Source organism: Orycteropus afer, unplaced genomic scaffold, assembly GCF_000298275.1.
Source record: "Orycteropus afer afer isolate SDZICR_OR568_19922 unplaced genomic scaffold, OryAfe1.0 scaffold00227, whole genome shotgun sequence".
NCBI classification, from domain to species: Eukaryota; Metazoa; Chordata; class Mammalia; order Tubulidentata; family Orycteropodidae; genus Orycteropus; species Orycteropus afer.
Genome location: NW_006921814.1, coordinates 4,554,376 through 4,575,923, shown reverse-complemented (window position 1 = coordinate 4,575,923; position 21,548 = coordinate 4,554,376). Strand labels below are relative to the sequence as shown.

General features: G+C 37.8%; 1 protein-coding gene across 1 annotated transcript in view; it reads left to right on the top strand.

Annotated features, from left to right (window-relative positions):
• The window catches only part of CDS1 (CDP-diacylglycerol synthase 1), a 125,184-nt gene that overhangs the window by 55,320 nt on the left and 48,316 nt on the right, over positions 1–21,548 (top strand). Inside the window, exon 5 of the mRNA XM_007948832.2 lies at positions 3,157–3,296. Within this exon, the coding sequence (XP_007947023.1) occupies positions 3,157–3,296 (140 nt within the window). The remainder of the gene's footprint in view (positions 1–3,156; positions 3,297–21,548) is intronic.

Genomic DNA, 21,548 nt, shown 5'->3' with positions numbered 1-21,548 from the left:
TATATATATATATATATGTATATATGTATATGTATATATATATATATATATATATATATGTATATATAATCTCATTCTGGTCCTTTTTAAAAAACTCAATATTATATTACACTTATTTTGTATGCTTTATAATTATAATGATAATTATAACATAAAATTCAATTCCATAAAATTATACAAATATGTCTAATTTTTTTTTGCATTATTTCTCCTTAGTTGACATGAGACTGCCCAAAATATTATATAAATATTGAATAAATACTAATGCATGTAAAGTTAGTTAAAATAACCAGATGATTGATTATACCTTTGTAAAATTTTTGAAGTATAATTCTTACCTATCAAGACCTTGACAAGGAAATATAATAGGCTAATTCACATCTAACCTAATTGACTCTACCTTTTAATCTAGTTTTTTGATTAGTATTAGCCACAAGAGCCAGTGTGTTATTAAAACAGATGTATCACTTTTGGGATTTAGAATAGTGAAAAAATTGTTCTTAATTTTTTTTATTAATTACATCATTAAATCCTATTTTTTCATGAAGACATCTGTGGTAGTTAAGGTTGTGTGTCAGCTTGGCTGGGCCTGGTTGAGTGGCTGGGCAGCTGGTGGTAGTTATTCCTCATGATGAGATTGGCAGTCAACCGCATGGTGTGATCTACCACAAACAGCTGAGTAGCTGCTTTATATAGAGGTGTGGTCTGGTTCCTGTATATAAGCAGCAGCGTTGGAAATGGTCTCTAGCTTATGGCACACTTGAACCTTGCATGTTGCTAAGTTCAATAGCCTGCCATGCCCTGCTGATCTTGGGGCTTTCAGTGCACTTGAAGCAGTGGCCTGCCATGTGGTTTGGTAACATGGGGACTGTGCCATTTTATTTGTCGACCTTGAGCTTGTTAGCCTCAGCAGCCAGTAGCTGCCTGAGTGAAGAGATGCCTCTAGCTTCAGTGGGCCGGGAGCAAGAGGCAGAGCTGAAACCCAAGGTCGAGGGGCTTTCACACAGCCCCTAAAGCCTGGCACTTGGAACTCCAACTTCTAGTCTCCAAACTTTAAGAGTTTAAGAAACTCCTGTTTCTTCAAGCCATCCCATTTGTGGTATATATTCCTGTCAGAGCAGCACTGGGTAACCAAAACAATGTCTTTCTAAAACAACAACAAAAAATAACATTTGTTACAATAAATGTAATAAATGTACAAGTGACAGATATAAAGAGTGAGCCGATTTTTCCTTCTAGCAAGTTTCTTCATGGGTGGCATGTTAGGTAGATAAAGTAATTAGAGAGTAATTAAATACTAGACCATGCAGGATTGTTTCTAAGTATAGAAAAAGAAAAGGATGGGCTCCTTTGGTTCTAGAAGAGTTTGTGAGGAGGTGTGATACAAGCTGACACAGGAGGCAAGGTTTGGATACAGAGTGTTCTGGGTTGTGGAAGCAGCACCTACCAGGTTCTAAAGATGGGGCACACGTGCATGTACTACAGATGGTGAGATATCCCTGGCCATCCTAAGTGGAAGGCATTTATTGAGGAATAATGAGCTAAGGGTTTGACTGGTAAGGTATCCTTACAGAGAAGTCAAAGATGGTTTACATTGCAGGACAAAAGAAAAGTGGCAATGCATTTGATAGCAATAAGAATATTTTCTCTTTACTCTGGAAATACCAGTCGCTGTCAAGTGAATCCACCACATGGTGACTCTGTGTGTCAGAGTGAAACTGTGCTCCATACAATTTTCAACGGCTGATTTTTCAGAAGTAGATCACAAGGCCTTTTTCTTTCAAGATGCCTCTGGGTGGATTTGAACCACCAACCTTTTGGTTAGTAGCCAAGTGGTTAACTATTTGTGCCACTCATGGACTCTTACTTTGGGAATGCTTGAGTCTAATTCCATAAATGAGTACTAGTGGGAAACTATCCCTGCCTCTTCCACTGTCCTCCTGGCTAGTTAGGACTCTCCCCTTCAAATGACAAGCCAAGTAGGAACTTGATTAGCAGTGTTTCTCAGCCATTTTCTGGCCCACACAAGCTCCCATCAATAAAATCTCAATAGGTTACCCCCTTACTTGGGAAGAGGACATATTAGAAAATGGCGTAGTATGGAGAGAGGAGGTGTCCTATGTAGTTTTTATAAACTTCTCCTAGGGAGTTCTGGTGGCATAGTGCCTAAGGCACTTAACTGCTAACCAGAAGGTTGGTGGTTCACACCCACTAGCCCCTCCTCAGAATGAAGATTGAGTGATCTATTTCCGTAGTGATACCACCTCAGAAACCCAAGGAGGGATCGCTATGAGTTGGAGGCGACTCGACAGAACATAACAACAACAACAGAGATTTATACTGGCTGCATCCTCTCATCCCTAACTGTTGTCCCTTAGAATCACTGCTCAACTGGAGTCCATTTGGAGCATTGATCGAGGGAAGAAGATGCCAATTTGTGCAGGGCAGTGGCAGATGAGGTTGAATTATCTCTACTTTCTTTCCCTGTTAATCTTCCTTAGGGCAGGTGGAAGGTACCTTGGTAGCACAGTGGTTAGGTACTTGGCTGCTAACCGAAAGGTTGGCAGTTTGAAACCCATCATCCACTCCATAGGGGAAAGATCTGGCAGGCTGCTTCCATAAAGATTAAAGCCTAGAAAACCCTATGGGGCAGTTCTACTTTGTGCTATAGGGTCACTATGATCCAGAATCAACTTTATGCCACTTAATAACAACAGCAGGATAGATAGGAATTTGTCTTAGAATCTCTAGTATTAAAAATTATTGAGTTATAAGTAGTTGGGAGTAAATGTATTATGAACTTAATAGCTTGTGTATGTGTGAGTGTGCATGTAGTGCTTATGCGTGTGCACACACATGCCCGTACATACACGGTGGGAGAATATTATTTTCTATATTGTCTCCTGATCTTCTGGCTCTGCCATTAGATTTTGAGCTGTTTAGAGGCACGAACTGTATTTGGTGAAATTTTTATAGACTGATAAGTTTAAAAAATTAGATTTAAAAGCAGATAAGAGTATTTTAGTGGATTATATCCTTCTTTTGAACTTGGTTTTTGTCTTTGTGTCATCATCAAAACATAGGCTATAATTCTGTTGAAAGGGGGAGAAAACCTTCAACTAAAAAAAAAAAAACCTAATTGTTTTTAAATTGCAGGTACTTTCTACTGTGTGTAAACTACTTTTTCTATGGAGAGACGGTAGCTGATTATTTTGCTACATTTGTTCAAAGAGAAGAGCAACTTCAGTTCCTCATTCGCTACCACAGGTTTATATCATTTGCCCTCTATCTAGCAGGTAAGCTAAGGAAAACATTCTGTATTGATATGTAGCTAAGGCATTTTCCATGCTTATTTATTTAATTTTATAAGATCTTTTATTTGTTACATGTTATTCAAGCTTCTCATTTTATTTTTTTTCCTATTTAGAAAGCTATTTCTTTCATCATGGTTTCAAAGAGCAATTAGTCCCTAATTATTCTTTAAAAAGTACTTGATTGATAATCAGTTCATGTATTTGAAGGTTTCATTGCAAATTGTGTAAAGAAACTTTCAAATATATTATTTACCAAATACAATTTACCAAGAAATTTTCACACACACACACACACATATACACACACACAAGTATTTATATATGGATATCCTTGGAAGGAAGGTTGGGCAATTCTACTTCTGTAGTGATACTGCCTCGGAAACCCAAGGAGGGGTCGCTATGAGTCGGGGCCGACTCGACGGCAAATAACAACAACAACATATGGAAAGAGACTTTAGGAAATAGAGGTTTTGTATATAATTAATTGTGGTAGTTATTTTTCCTTGACATCATTTATTAAACACACAGCTGTGTTTATTGTGTACTGATCTCCATTTTTTTATGATTTTAGATGCTTAGGATAAAATTAGAATGAACAGATTTCTTTTCCAATCTGTTATGGAATCGATAAATAAAAGTTTACCAACCATAAAAGAAAAAAATCTAAGAATTGATTTTTAAATGTGCCTTTTAAAAGCCAGGTTGCTGCTGTGAATCTTGGCCCCACAACTTATTAGCTGAGTAAACGTTAGAAACTTTAATTTAAATTCCTTTGCCTCAGTTTCTTTGTAAAATGAGTATAATAGTACTTCCATCAATGGCAAACAACAACAACAACACAGAATTGTATAGGAGTTAATATATGTAAAGCACTTAGAACAGTGGTTTGAACTATTTAAATATATGCTATTATCATTAATTTTTACTTTTAATGGTAGAAATGAAATTTCATTTGAGTTTTCACTTTAGCTCTTAATGGTCTTCATTATATCCTTAGGAGTTTCTCAATGAAGAGTCTTAGGACAGTTTTGAAAGCAGAATACAATATAGGTGATTCCATATTCCATTTCTCATTAAACTGAGAATACACAGACTAAGCCTAGTGTTTTGTTCAGTAATTATGATGTTCTGCATCTTTATGTTTCTACGTAATAAAGGCTCCTTCAGACTCTGAGCTCTATTTTGTTTCTTACTCTAGGCAGCCAGAAAATGAAACAGAATCTGAAATGACAGTGGTAGTTTTCAGATAATAATTTTTGAGGAATGACCTACCTTTTCCAAAAGGGCTTTCTTTTTTTAGGATCATGTTTTTTGTTCAGTCCAGTTTTCTGCGTATATTACTTCCATATTTAAAGGAAGTACAATTTTATAAATATATAAATATTTATATATGCTATATATGTGCTATAAATATTTACTGAAACAATTTTTGTTCTTTCAAGGGCAAAAGAAGTTACTTATTTTAGGTAGTCAGTCTATTTTAAATTCTAATCAGTCTAGAAGGATTATGATTATAGAGAGATAATGTTGATTGGTACCAGCAAAGAAGATTGTACTAAAATGTTGTTCAGTAACTTGGAGAATAAAACACTTGACTCTGGTTCTATGTTTATCAAAGTATATTTGTGACATTTTTTTCTTGGTAGAAACTGCAAGTTGAATTTATTCTATAAAATGTGAAGTAGTCTCTAGGATGCATTCTTGACAATCACAGGAGAGAAGAATATAATATATTCTCAGATTCTATTTAGACTAATAAGACTTCATTTCTGGCATTTTTAGTTTAGAAAAATAAATACAGAATGTCCCCCAATTTATGATGTATTTGACTTACAATGAACCACTTACAATATTCTGTTTTTTGGTATTATTTACGATATTCTGTTTTTTGGGTATTTTTGGTATTATCATATTGTTAGTAATGTGTATCATATACAGTCTTGCATCATGCAGTTTGCTGATATTATCATTCTTGTGCCAACCCCCAAAAGACAAATAAAGATTGGATTTTTAAAGATACCCATAAAAAGACAATAATAATGAAAACTTAAAAAAAAATCAAGTATTTGACTTATGTCAGAACTGACAACAATAAGTCAGAGCTTAGCAAGAAAAATGTCTGTGTTGGCTTTTATTATCGAGTTGTTGTTGTTGTCATGTGCCATCGAGTCGGACCCGACTCATAGCGACCCCTCCTTGGGTTTCCAAGGCAGTAAGGAAGGTTGGGCAATCCTACTTCCGTAGTGATACTGCCTTGGAAACCCAAGGAGGGGTCGCTATGAGTCGGGGCCGACTCGACGGCAAATAACAACAACAATCATTACGGAAGCAGATTGCCCCATCTTCCTTCTGAGGAGTGGCTGGTGGGTATTACTTTATTCCATTTAATTATTCTTATGGTTATTTGATAATACAATTATAAGTAGAAGTATAAATCATTGTATCATTAGTACATGTACATTAGTTTAAAACACAGATAGCTTCAAAAGGCTTATAATGCAGACAGCCACCCTGCACCTACCACTTAGCCTCATTCCACAGAGATTTTTGAGCTATTTCTTCTGTTTTTTACATTTTTGTAAGCAATATGCTCATTTCTAATTTATTTTACACATTATCTATCAACATCCTGTTATAGCTGTCTTACTTCTTCTTTATACTCTTCTTACTTGTTTATAGTCATTGTTTACATAATTAAATGGGTACTTAAAATATCCTTTCCTGTAGAGGCATATAGTCTCTGGATTATATTTTCATTATTTTACAACTGTTTATTTTTTCTTGAAGTAAATGCCCAGGCCTTTTTTCTGAGGTGCCCCTGGGTAGATTTGAACCTCCAGCATTTTTGTTAGCAGCCATTGTGCTGTTTGTACCAGGGATGCCAGTCAGATTGACACCAGTCATTTGAAGACCTGAGTGGGCAGGCCATGTGAAATGTGGCTAGGACTTCTCATAGCATGGCAACTGGGGTCTAAGTATAGAGTATGCCAACAGCCAAATATTCCAAGAGCCCTTAACTAGTTTATTTATTAATTTGTGGTTTGGATGAAAGTTTACAGAGCAAATTAGTTTCCCATTCCACAATTTATTCAAGTCAGCAACTCATTTGTAAAGTGAATTGCAGTTACCTAAATGTAATAGTTCTCTTCCTGCCTCCTGCTTGAGTTCTCCTTAGCTCTTTGTCCTTCTTCCCTACCGCCTCCTGCCTTGTAAGCTTTGTTTTGAGGCAAACGCTGCCTTTTTGGTCTCATATGGTTAATTATCCTGAGGAGTATGTTCCTCATGAGGATTATATAGTTCAGTTTGTAGGCCTGTTGTTTAGCTGAAAGATGTTCCCCAGGGGTAGGTTAAGTTCCAGGTTTGAAGGCTAAGGGCCACAGTCTCAGGGGTTCCACCAGTCTCTGTCAGACTAGTAAACTTGGTCTTTTTATGATTTTCAATTTTTTCTACATTTTTATCCCATTCTGTCTGGGACCTTCTGTGGTCCCAGTCAGAGCAGTTGGTAGTGGTAGCTGGGTACCATCAAGTTTTTCTGGTCTCCAGGTAGTGGCAGCTGTGGTTTGCATGGTCCATTAGCCCTTTGGACTAATTGTTACCTTGAATTTTTTATTTTCTTCATTTTTCTTTATTCCAGAGAGGGAGAGACCAATATTTGCATCTTAGATGGCCACTTGCTAGCTTTTAAGACTGCTGTTGTTACTCACCACTCTTAACTAGATTTTAAAAGTGAAAACAAACATAATTTTAAAAGTGAAAACATAGTAAAAATTCAGGACCTCATATACTTTCTCTAGGGGCTTACTAATATTACCTCTTGTGTATTATTCCAGACATATTCTGAATAGTCAAGCTTTTATGTTTATATCCCTTTTGCATGTTTTATACAGATGAGAACAGACTATTCTACTTTTATGTACAGACTATTCAGTACCTGGTTTTCCAACTTACTGTAGCTTTATAAATCAAAAACTGCCACTGCCATAGAGTCGGACCCAACTCATAGGGACCCCTCCTTGGGTTTCCAAGATGGTATTACTACAGAAGTAGATTGCCCAACCTTCCTTCCGAGGAGTGGCTGGTGGGTTTGAACAAATGCCTTAGACATTATGCCACCAGAGCTCCCTTTATAGAAGGTTTTACATCATCCCATTTAGATCTGTCCCTCTGCCTCAGTTTTTTCATATGTGTAGTATATCTGAGTTCCTGTATTGTGCAAATAATGTATGTGTTGCACAGTTTTTGTAAACTTTGCAGCCCCCTTGTGCACTAATTTCCTGTGTGCACTGTGTATTACATGTGTGTGCATTGTTTCTGTGAACATGTTTTATGAGAAAAATATGGTACATATGTATTGATGTACTTATGGCAATATCGGATGGGTAGAATGTCCGCATATAAGGTGATTACTATTTCCTTTACTTGTTTTCCCTTTTGGTTTGCTATTGTTTATACTTGAGAATACCTTCTCAATTGTGTAATTTATTTTCTTAGTTGTTTCTTTTTATACATTTTTCCCCACAGTAGCCTCCCAATCAGCCCCTTTTTAGTGATTGTTTGCTCCATACATTAAATTTTCTGACTCTACTTTGCCACTCCTCGGAAGGAAGGTTGGGCAATCCTACTTCCGTAGTGATACTGCCTCGGAAACCCAAGGAGGGGTCGCTATGAGTCGGGGCCGACTCGACGGCACATAACAACAACAACAACAACAACTTTTATAAATAAAATTGCTCATGATCACTTGCCATTTTAGAGAGATACAAATCAAAACAATGAGATATCCTTTCACTCCAGCAATCATAGCAAAGTTCAACAAGACAGAAAGTAACAAATGCTGGTGAGGAGGTGGAGAGATTGGAACTGTCATATACTGCTGGTGGGACTGTAAAATTGTTCAACCACTGTGGGAAATGGTATGGTGTTTTCCTTAAAAGTTTGAAATATAAATACCATTTAATCCACCAATCCTATTATGAGGTATATATCCTAATGAGGTGAGACCCAGGACACAAATAGATATATGCACATCGATGTTCATTGCTGTACTACTTATAAGAGCAAAGAGATGGAAGAAACCTGAGTGCCTATCAACAGATTAATGGACAGCCAAATTATGGTACATATACACAATGGAATACTGTGCAACATTAAAGAATAGTGAAGAATCAGCAAGGCATCTCATATAATATGGATGAACTTGGAAAGTAAATCACAAAAGCACAAATGTTGTATGAGTCCATTATTATAAAAAGCCAAGGAAAGGTTTACACAGAGAAAAAAAATCTTCTTTGTTCATTACCAGGGATAGCAGACAAGGGGAAGGGAGGGAAAACAGATGGATAATTAAGAGACAGTTTTGATATGGGTGAAGGGATTTAAGAAAGAAAGAAAGAAAATAAGCTATTAGTTGATAGTTTTTGAAGCTAGGTTATGGACATATGGGGGTTCCTTGTACTAGTCTTTATTTTGGTTTGAAATATAACTTAAAAATTTGATATTTCATCTTTTTTTTCCCTAAGAATATGGAATTCTGCCATAGAAATAGTGTGTTATTCTAAGTTACAGGGACCCAATAAGATAGAGGTAAAAAGGGGCAGGAGGCAAGGCTAGTGCCCCAAGCCCCCTAGAGCCAGGAAAGGGAGAGAACAGTCTGAGGCCACAAAGTGGCAGGTTCCAGGTAGGAATTAGGTTAGGGGAGGGCACAGATGTTCCCAACAGCTAAGGGAGACAAACTTGTTGGTCAATTTGTCATCCTGTGGGGTTTGAACGTTGCTGTGAGCCTTGAGACTCTGTCACTGGTGTATCACACTCCAGCAGAGTTGAACATGGTGCACAGGTTTCAACGCAACTTACAGACTAAGACAGACTAGGAAGAAGGAGGAAGCCATCCACTTCTCAAAATTTGGCCAGGGAAAACCTTATGAATAGCAGAGAAACACTGTCTGATACATTACTGGGCAACTTTATGAATAGCTTGGAAACATTGTCTGACACAGTGCAGGAAGACAAGGCCCTTAGGTCAGAAGGCACTCAAAATAGAACTGGGAAAGAGCTGCCTCATCAGAGTAGAAACAACTTTAATGATATGGATAAAGTAAGGCTTCAGGATCTCCATGTGCTGACATGCAAAACTGAAATTTAGGAGAAACAGTTGCAAACATCCATTAATAATCGGAACGTGGAATGTACGAAGTATGAATTTAGGAAAATTGGAAGTTGTCAAAAATGAAATGAAACACATAAAGGTTGATATCCTAGGCATTAGTGAGCTGAACTGGATAGGTTATGGCCATTTTGAATCAGACAACCATATGATCTACTATGCCAGGAACGACAAATTGAAGAGAAATGGCATGGCATTCGTCATCACAAAGGATGTTTCAAGATCCGTCCTGAAGTACAATGCTGTCACTGATAGGATAATATCCATATGCCTACAAGGAAGACCAATTAATGTGACTATTATTCAAATTTATGCACCAAACACCAAAGCTAAAGATGAGGAAATTGAAGATTTTTATCAACTTCTGCAGTCCAAAATTGACAGGACATGCAATCAAGATGTGTTGCTTATCACTGGTGACTGGAATGCAAAAGTTGGAAGCAAAGACGAATCAACAGTAGTTGGAAAATTTGGCCTTGGTGACAGAAGTAAAGCTGGAGATTGCATGATAGAATTTTGCAAGACCAACAACTTATTCATAGCAAATACCTTTTTCAACAACACAAATGGTGGCTATCTACGTGGACTTCACCAGATGGAGTACACAGAAATCAGATTGACTACATCTGTGAAAGAGGTGATGGAAAAGTTCAATATATTTAGCCAAAACAAGGCCAGCAGCTGATTGCAGGACAGACCATCAACTGCTCATATGACAATTCAACTTGAAGTTGAAGACAAATAAAACAAGTCCACGAGAGCCAAAATATGACCCTGAATATATCCCTCCTAAATTTAGAAACCATCTAAAGAATAGATTTGATGCATTGAACACCAGTGACCAAAAACCAGAAGAATTGTAGGATGACATCAAGAGCATCATCCATGAAGAAAGCAAGAGGTCGTTAAAAATACGAGAAAGAAAGAAAAGACCAAAATGGATGTCAGGACAGACTCTGAAGCTTGCCCTTGAGTGAAGAGTAGCTAAAGCAAATGGAAGAAATGACAAGATAAAAAGGTGAACAGAAGACTTCAAAAGAGCAGCTTGAGCAGACAAAGCCAATTACTATAATGAAATGTGCAAAGGCCTGGAGTTAGATAACCAAAAGGGACACACTGAGCATTTCTCAAGCTGAAAGAACTGAGGAAAAAATTTAAACCCCGAGTTGCAATATTGAAAGATTCTATGAGCAAAATATTGAACGATGCAGGAAGCATCAAAAGAAGATGGAAGGAATACACAGAGTCACTGCACCAAAAAGATCTGGTTGATCTTCATCCATTTCAGGAGGTGGCATATGTTCAAGAACCAATGGTATCAAAGGAAGAAGTTGAAGCTGCACTGAAAGAGTTGGCAAAGAACAAGCTCTAGGAATTGATGGAATACCCATTGAAATGGTTCAACAAACAGATGTCCCACTGGAAGCACTCACTTGGTTATGCCAAGAGATTTGGAAGACAGCTACCTGGCCAACTGACTGGAAGACATCCATATTTGTACCCATTCCAAAGAAAGGTGATCCCACAGAATATGGAAATTATTAAACAATATCATTAATATCACATGCAAGTAAAATCTTACTGAAGATAATTCAAAAATGGTTGCAAAGAACTTGCAGAAATGCAAGCTGGATTCAGAAGAGGATGTGGAATGAGGGATAGCATTGCTGATGTCAGATGGATCTTGGCTCAAAGCAAAGAACACCAGAAAGATGTTTACTTGTGTTTTATTGACTATGCAAAAGCATTTGATTGTGTGGATGATAACAAATTGTGGATAACATTGAAAAGATTGGGAATTCCAGAACACTTAACTGTACTCATGAGGAACCTGTACATAGACCAGGAGGTTGTCATTCGAACAGAAAAAGGGAACACTGCATGGTTTAAAATCAAGAAGGGAGGGTGTTAGGGTTGTATCCTTTTACCATACTTATGCAATCTGTATGCTGAACAAATAATCCGAGAAACTGGAGTATATGAAGAAGAACGTGCCATTAGGATTGGAGGAAGGATCATTAACAGCCTGTCATATGCTGACGACACAACTTTGCTTGCTGAAAGTGAGGATCACTTGAAGCACTTACTGATGAAGATTGAAGAATTCAGTCTGAAGTATGCATTACATCTCAATATAAAGAAAACAAAAATCCTCACAACTGGACCTATAAGCAGCATCACGGTAAATGGAGAAAAGATTGAAATTGTCAAAGACTTCACATTGCTTGGTTCTACAATTGACACCAATGCAAGCAGCAGTCAGAACATCACACAATGTATAGCACTGGGCACATTGGCTGTGAAGGACTTCTTTCAAGTGCTGAAGGGCAAAGATGTCTCCCTGAGGACTAAGGTGCACCTGACACAAGCCATGGTATTTTCAATTGCCTCCTAAGCATGTGAAAGCTGGACAGTGAATAAGGAAGACCGAAGAAGGGTTGATGCTTTTGAGCTGTGGTGTTGGTGAAGAATGCTGAAAGTACCATGGATTGCTAAAAGAACTAACAGGTCTGTTCTGGAGGAAATGTAGCCAGAATGCTCCTTGGAGGCGAGAATGGCCAGACTTTGTCTCACATACTTTGGTCATGTCGTCAGAAGGGACCCCTCCCTGGAGAAGGATGTCATGCTTGGTAAGGTGGAGGGTCAATGAAAGAGGGGAAGACCCCCAACAAGATGGATTGACATGGTGGCAATGGCGATGGACTCAAATATAGCAAGGATTGTGGAGCTGGTACAGGACTGGGCAGTGTTTTGTTCTGCTGTGCATAGGTTTGCTATGAGTTGGAGATGACTTGAGGGCACCTAACAACAACAACAACAATAAAATAGAGCTGCTACATAGGGATTCTTAAACTGTAATCCTTATGGGAGCAGTTCACCTGGTCTTTTCTTCTGTGGAGCAGCTGGTAGGTCATGATGGGTCCAAACCTATGCCTTTTTGGTTAGCAGCCAAACATTGTGCTTAAACATTGTACCATAAAGCTCCTTAGAAAAAGCTTGCCACTAGCTGTTCTAGGCTCATAGAATCACAGAAGCTCATTGAAATTCAGTCATTCTTTGAACAAGTTTTTGAGTGCTTTCCAAGTTCTAGGTATTATGATTGGCATTGGGAATACAAAGGGAAATAAGGCCAAGGTGTGCCTTTCAGAATCTCACAGCTGTAGAGACACAAGTTCCTGGTTAAGTGCAGAAATGTGAAAACGATTGGCAGAAAAAGGAGGAGGACCTTGTTCTGCCAGTTGGTGGGAAGATAAAACCTTTGAGAAGAGATGTCAGGCCCCATAAGGAGAATAAGCAGGCATTTGTCGAGTGGATGGTGGGAAAGGGCATTCTAGGCAGAAGAGACAGCCATGCAAGATGTGAGAACGAGAAAAGATTGTGTGTTCTAGGCCAGTACAAACCAAAAAGCCAAAGTCACTGCCATTAAGTCGATTCCGACTCATAGCAGCCCCCATTGGGTTTCCAAGGTTGTAAATCCTTATGGAAGCAGACTACCTCATCTTTCTTCTGCAGAGCAGCTGGTGAGTTTGAACCACCAACCTTTTGGTTAGCAACCAGATACCTTAACCATGCCATCACAGCCCCTTTCTGGGCCAGTGGCAGGCATTAAAGATTGAAGCTTACCAGGAGCCATATTTTTAAAATCTTTGTGTACATGGTAAGAGTTTGGACTTTATCCTTGGGGCACCACTGGATGAGTTATAATAAGCTTAAATATAACCAGGTTTGTAGTGAAATATGACCAGGTTTATAGTGAAATAAAAGAGGAAGATGGGGCAATCTATTTCCGTAGTGATACTGCCTCGGAAACCCAAGGAGGGGTCGCTATGAGTTGGGGCCAACTCAACAGCACATAACAACAACAACATCAAAAATTGAGCCCCAGGAGTACAGTCGTTAATGTGCTCAGCAGCTAATCAAAAGGTCAGCAGTTCAAATCTACCAGCCTCTCTTTGGGAGAAAAATGTAGTAGTATGGTTCTGTAAAGATGTATACCCTTGGAAACTTATGCTGGACAGTTCTACTCAGTCCTATAGGGTCACTGTAAGTTGGAATAGACTCAATAGCAGTGGGTTTTTTATGAAAAAATGTTTTAGTATTCCAAATTATTGGCTTAAAATATACTATTTGTTGTGATGGTGTAGATTTGAACATTGTTGTAAGAAATAACAGAGATCCCTTGAACACTTGCCTAATTTATCCCAATGATAACATTTTACAAATCTATAGTATGAGCTCTGGTAGCATAGTGGCTAAGACACTTGCCTGCTAACCAGATGGCTGGCGGTTCAAACCCACCAACCACTCCTCGGAAGGAAGGTTGGGCAATCCTACTTCCGTAGTGATACTGCCTCGGAAACCCAAGGAGGGGTCGCTATGAGTCGGGGCCGACTCGACGGCACATAACAACAACAACATAGTATGAGAAAGGAGCTCTGATGCCTAAGGCATTTGACTGGTAACCAGAAGTTTGCTGGTTCAAACCCATGAGCCACTCTGTGAAAGGAAGACTGGGCAATCTACTTCCGTAAAGATTTACCACCTCAGGAACCCAAAGGGGGTCACTATGAGTTGGAATCGACTCAATGGTAGTGAGTTTGGTTTTCTGATTTTTTTTTATAGTTTAAGAATCCACCACTTCTCTGTCAGTTTGTCATCCTGTTGTGACTTGCATGTTGCTGTGAGGCTGGAGGTGAGGACTCCAGTGTTTCAGATGCCAGCAGGGTTACCCATAGTGGACAGGTTTCAGCAGAGTTTCCAGACTAAGAAAGACTCAGAAGAAGGAACGGGCCATCCACTTCTCAAAGAATTAGGCAGTGAAAATCTTATGAATAGCAATGAAACACTGTCTGATATATTACTGGAAAACTTTACGAATAGCCTTGAAACATTGCCCGATATAGTATTAGCAGATGTGCTCCTCAGATCGGAAAACCAAACCAAACTTACTGCCGTCGTGTTGGGTCTGACTCATAGTGACCCCTCCTTGGGTTTCTGAGGCAGTATCACTACAGAAGTAGATTGCCCAATCTTGGCTTTGAACTGTCAGCCTTCTGATTAGTATGTCTTAGGCTATGCCACCAGAGAGAAGAGTTGCCTCTTCAGAGTAGAGCCAACATTAATGATGTGGATGGAGTAAAGCTTCAGGACCTCCTTTGTTGTGTGGAACAATTAAAAATGAGAAGAAACAGCTGCAAACCTCTATTAATAATCAGAACGAAGTATGAACCTAGGAAAATTGGAAGATATCCAAAATTAAATGGAACATATAAATCAATATCCTAGGCATTAGTGAGCTGAAATGGACTGGTTTTGGTCATTTAGAATCAGACAACCATATGCTCTACTATACCAGGAGTAACAAATTAAAGAGGAATGGCATGGCATTCATTGTCACAAAGAATGTTTCAAGATTTCTCCTGAAGTACAGTCCTGTCCATGATAGGATAATATCCATATGCCTACAAGAAAGACCAGTTAACATTATTATTCAAATTTCCACACCAAACACCAAAGCCAAAGATGAAGAAATTGAAGATTTTTACCAACTTCTGCAGTCTGAAATTGACCAAACATGCAATCAAGATGTATTGATTATCACTGGTGATTGGAATGCAAAAGTTGGAAACAAAGAAGAATCCAGTAGTAGGTAAATATGGCCTTGGTGATAGAAATAATGCTGGAGATTGCTTAATAGATTTTTCAAGACCAATGACTTATTTATTGCAAATACCTTTTTCAACAACATAAACGACAGCTATACACATGGACTTCACCAGATGGAGTACACAGGAATCAGATTGACTACATCTGTGGCAAGAGGCAATGGAGAAGCTTAATATCTTCAGCCAAAACAAGGCCAGGAGCTGATTGTGGAACAGACCATCAACTGCTCATATGCAAGTTCAAGTTCAAGCTGAAGACAATTAAAACAAGTCCATGAGAGCCAAAATATGACCTTGATTATATCCCTCCTGAATTTAGAGACCATCTAAAGAGTAAATTTGATACATTGAACACCAGTGACTGAAAACCAGAGGAACTGGGGGATGACATCAAAAGCATCATCCATGAAGAAAGCAAAAGGTCATAAAAAAGACAGGAAAGGAAGAAAAAAACAAACTGGATGTCAGAAGAGACTCTGAAACTTGCCCTTGAGTGAAGAATAGCTAAAGCAAATGGAAGAAATGACAAGATAAAAAAGCTGACCAGAAATTTGAACGTCCAGTTCGAGAAGACAAAGTCAGTTATAATTAAATGTGCAAAGACATGGAGTTAGAAAACAGAAAAGGAAGAACACAGTTGGAATTTGTCAAGCTGAAAGAATTGAGAAAAAATTCATGCCTCAAGTTGCAATACTGAAAGAGTCTATGGGCAAAATATTGAATGATGCAGGAAACATCAAAAGAAGATGGAGGAAAATACACAGAGTCACAGTACCAAAAAGAATTGATCAATGTTTATCCATTTCAGGAGGTGACATATGATCAAGAACCAATGGTATTCAAGGAAGAAGTCACCTGTGGTTGGAAAATACGGCTGCACTGAAGGAATGGGCAAAGAACAAGGCTTCAGGAATTGACAGAATACCCATTGAGAGGTTCAGCAACCAGATGATGTGCTGGAGGCACTCACTCGTCTATGCCAAGAAATTTGGAAAATAGCTACCTGGCCAAGTGACTGGGAAAGATCCATATTTGCACCCATTCCAAAGAAAGGTGATCCATAAAATGTGGAAATTACTGAACAATATCATTAATATCACACGCAAGTAAAATCTTACTGAAGATAATTCAAAAATGGTTGCAGTAGTCTATTGACAAAGAACTTCCAGAAATGCAAGCTGGATTCAGAAGAAGATGTGGAATGAGAGATATCATTGATGATGTCAGATGGATCTTGGCTGAAATCAAAGAATGCCAGAAAGATGGTTTATTAACTATGCAAGAACATTCGATTGTGTGTATCATAACAAATTATGAATATCATTGAGAAGAAAGGGAATTCCAGAATACTTAATTATACTCATGACAAACCTATACATAAGGAGCTCTGATAGCATAGTGCCTAAGGCACTTAACTGCTAACCAGGAGGCTGGCGGTTCAAACCCACCAGCCACTCCTCGGAAGGAAGGTTGGGCAATCCTACTTCCGTAGTGATAACTGCCTCGGAAACCCAAGGAGGGGTCGCTAGGAGTTGGGGCCAACTCAATGGCAAAGAACAACAACAAACCTATACATAGACAAGGAGGCTGTCATTCAAACAGAACAAGGGAATACTGCATGTTTAAAATCAAGAAGGGAGTGAGTCAGGGTTGTATCCTTTCACCATACTTGTACAGTATGCATGCTGAGCAAATAATCTGAGAAGTTGGACTATAAGAAGAAGAGCTTGGCATCAGGATTGGAGGAAGACTCATTAATAATCTTTGATACACAGACAACACAACTTTGCTTGCTGAAAGTGAGGATGACTTGAATCACTTACTGATGAAGATTAAAGACTACAGCCTGCAGTATGGATTACATCTCAACATAAAGAAAATGAAAATCCTCACAACTGGGCCTATAAGCAATATTATGATAAATGGGGAAAAGATTGAAGCTGTCAAAGATTTCTTATTACTTGGTTCCACAATCAACACCAATGGAAGCAGCAGTCAAGACGTCAGATGATATCTTGCTGCAAGATGCAGTGCTGCAAAAGACCTCTTTCAAGTGCTGAAGAACACAGATGTCTCTTTGAAGACTAAGGTGCACCTAACCCAAGCCGTATTTTCAATTGCCTTATATGCATGTGAGAACTGGACAGTGAATAAGGAAGACTGAAGAAGAGTTGATGCTTTTGAGTTGTGGTGTTGGAGAAGAATGCTAAGAGTGCCATGGTCTGCTAAAAGGGCTGACAAGTCTGTCCTGGAAGAAGTCCAGCCAGAATGCTCCTTGGAAGTGGGAATGGCCAGTCTTCATTTGACCTACTTTTTTTATGTTGTCAGAAAGGACCGTTCCCTGGAGAAGGCTATCATGCTTGGTAAAGTGGATGGTCAATGAAAGAGGGGAAGGCCTTCAATGAGATGGATTGACACGGTGACTGCAACGATGCATTCAGATATAGCAAGTATTGTGTTTGGTTGGCACTGGACCAGGCAGTGTTTTGTTCTGTTGTACATGGGGTTGCTATGAGTTGGAGCTGACTTGATGGCACCTGACAACAACAACAACAACAAGAAAGTATAAGAATAGAGTAGAATGGAATATATAGTAGAGTAGTAATATGTACTATAATAGAAATATAATAACATAATGGGAGCTCTGGTAGGATAGTGCCTAAGGCAGCTGGCTGCTAACCAAAAGGCTGGAGGTTCAAACTCACCAGCCACTCCTCAGAAGGAAGACTGGGCAAGCTACTTCCGTAGAGATACTGACTCAGAAACCCAAGTAGGGGTCCCTGTGAGTTGGAACTGATTCTACAGCAGTGAGTTTAATGTAATAGAGTAATAGTATAGTATCACAACCAGGATATTGACATTATTGCAGTCTGACATAAATACTTTTAAATGCAGCTTTGCAATGAACTGAAAGTTGATGAAACTTCCAATATAAAACATGCTTAATTCAATAGCTGTTATCATTTAATGTATGGCCTAAAGATGGCCATATTAAATCATAGCACCCAACAGGTGTCTGTCTTGTTTGTTTACTTCACAGTAATGTAATATTCCAATGGCCCTGTCAAAATTTTAGTTCTACGCAGTGGTAAGTGACTTGGAAGAGTACAAGTCTTAGCAGATGATTTAAAATGCAGAGTGAGCCCCAGCTCTTTCATTGACATTGAATTTTTAAAAAAGAAAATTTAGATGTCTCTCGACTGACCTCCTTGTTGATGCTCCCAGTCTTAAATGACTTCTTTAATGTTACACTATATGATTCACTGAGTAGGATCCCAAAGTCATTCTGACATTTAGATAATTTTGTTGTGAAAGGAATTTAACTAATAGCAATGAGGAAATAAAAAAGTCTGAAAATAATAGGTCAAATATTTTCTCTAGCATCTAGAGATAGATGTGAAAGAACCCTTCATCACACTGGTGAATTGGATGTAAGGCTCTTGGAACCATAGCAGCCATGTGATTAATTGTCCAGCAGTGATTAGTGAATTAGCTTAAGGTTTCTGACCTTAGTATTATCACCTTACTATCTGTTTAGCCAATCAGAGTGATACGCTTATAATGTTTAGTAATTTTTTTTTCATTCATGACTATTTTTAAGAACCATTTTAATTTATTTTTATTTTAATTAATTTATTTTTTAATGTATTGATCCATTTTAATTTATTTTAACTCTGAAGGAAAAAGTCTGACTGGATTCAAGAAAATTGATGGACATAACAAATTTAAGTTAAACTAAAATTAAAAATTTTTTTTTTTAATATCCTAGTTGCCTGTTATATCAGAGGATGTTGATGAGATCTTCAGAAAGGTGTCACAACTAATTGTGCACCAAGGATTGTACCTCCAAAACCTTAGTCTAGTAAAATCTGTAGACAGGCCAGTGTTTTAAAACTTAAAGTTTTACACATGAAGTTCACCATGTATATTAAAAGAAACCCTTTCTTTGTCTTAGATAGTATTAGGTTGATTGTGATGACAAATTCTAAGACGTGTATTCCCTTAAAACCAGCAGCTCAATTGTAGTTTAGTATTTGATTACAGAAACGCATAAAGCATTGTGCTTCAGAATTTATTTAATATAATGCTGGGAACTTTTTGCAATTTTGATTAGTTAGATGAGTGAAATGAAAAATATAACCAAGTGAAAAAGGGAGGAATGAGCCACTAAGCTCCAATATTTGATCTTTGGTCTATCTTAATGTATCCTTTTTGAATGAAGGGCTATAAGTGTGTACTGAGTTGATTAGTCAACAACAGTAGATTCTAAAAAATAAATTCCTTTTTTTCTTTATATTTTCTGTCTCTTCAATTAGATTATAAGCTCCTGAAAAGCAGTGCCTACTTTATTTATATTTGTATCCTGGGTCTGGCATATCGTTAAAAAAAAAAAAAAGTTGCCATTGACTTGATTCCAACTCATGGTGAACCCATACATGTTAGAATAGAACTGTGCTCCATAGGGTTTTCAGTGACTGATTTTCAGTAGATCACCAGGCCTCTTACAAAAGAAGGTTTCTTACAAACCTTCAACTTTTTTGTTATATATCCTAGCGCTCAATAAATATGTTTTTTTAAAAGGCATTTTATTGAAATATAATTTATGTACAGTGAAATATACAAACCAAAGTGACATGAGTCAATGCTTTTTTTTTTTTTTTTTGCAGTGTTCCTTCCCCTCCCCTCCCACACCTGGTAACCAACAAAGAAAGTTTCCTCCCATATTTAAACCTATCCTTGACTTTTTACAATAATGAACTAATACTATATTTGTCCTTCTGTGATTGACTTATTTCATTCAGCATAATGTCCTCCAAGTTCATCCATGGTAATGCGGTGTTTTGCCAGTTCTACATTATTCTTTAGTATTGCATAATATTCCATTGTGTGTGTGTACCATAGTTTGGTTATGTATTCTGTTGATGGACACCTAGGTGGTTTCCATCTTTTTGCTATTGTAAGTAGTGCTGTGATGAACATGGGTGTGCATATATCTATTCTTGTCCTGGCTCTCACTTCTTTAGGATATATAACTAGTAATGGAATTGCTGGATCAAATGGTATTTCTAATTCCAGCTTTCTAAGGAATTGCCATACTGTTTTCCACAGTGGTTGTATCATTTTACAGTCCCACCAGCAGCGTATGAGAGTCCCAATCTTTCCACATCTTGCTAGCATTTGTTATCTTCTCTCTTGTTGAACTTTGCTATTAGTGCTGGGGTAAGATTGTATCTCGTTTTGATTTGCATTTCTCTGATGGTTAATGATCATGGACATTTCTTCATATAGTTGCTGGCCGCCTGAAAATCCTCTTTGGTGAAGTGTCTATTCATGTCTTCTGCCCATTTTTAAATTGGATTGTTAATCTTTTTGTTGTTGAGGTGTTGGTGTTTTCTATAAATTTTAGAGATAAGTCCCTTGTCAGATATGTAATTATCGACAAGTATGAATTTGTTGCTGTCATTTTGTTATGTGCTTTTTCGTGGTGTTGATATATTTGTTTCATATAATTTCTGTGCTGAGCTCACCTTGTTTATTAATTGTGTTATCACGTCCTTCATTGCTATTGTTTTAGTATTTACTAAATATTTGTGCTGGTCCTCTTTATTTTGATGTGAAGGTATATAATTTTTCTTTGAGGTTAGTGTGATTTATAATTTTCTTTGCAAGTTTAGAACAGTCTGTTCTATCTTGCAGTTGTCTTGACTTCCCTACCATTTTAGAAGTTCTGTAACTACACAATTTTTTTTTCCCTCTTTTTGGTTTGTAGTTGTCCTCATTTGTCAATTGATGTCTCTGGTTCCCTATTTACAGGCTTATTTGCTTTGGAAACTTCTATAAGTGGATTGGTTTCTGGGTATATCATCATGTGTGTTAATGGTCAGTTTTTTGCTGCTGTTGCTTCTCTGTCCAGAGGATGCCTTTAACACCTCTTGTAAGGTTGCTCTGGTTTTTAACAAATCCCCTTAATTTCTGCTTATCTGGAAATGTCCAAATTTTGCCATAATATTTGATGGACAGTTTTGCTGGATATATAATTCTTGGTTGGAAATTTTTCTCTTTCAGGGTTTTATATATACCATTCCATTGTCTCCTCCCCTGCATGGTTTCTGCTGAGAAATCTGAGCTTAGTCTTATTGGTTGCCCCTTATAGGTAACCTTTCATTTTTCCCATGCTGCTTTGAGGATTCTTTGTTTGTCTTTGGTTTTGGTGAGTTTGAGGATGATAATTTTGGTGATTTTCTTTTGAGATCTATCCTGTTTGGGGTTCATTGGACTTCTTGAATGGATAGATTCTCATCTTTTTTTTTTTTTTTAAATTTTGATTTGGGTGAAGATTTACAAAGCAAATTCACTTTCCATAGAGCAATTCACATATACTTTGTCTCATGTCATTGACCACAG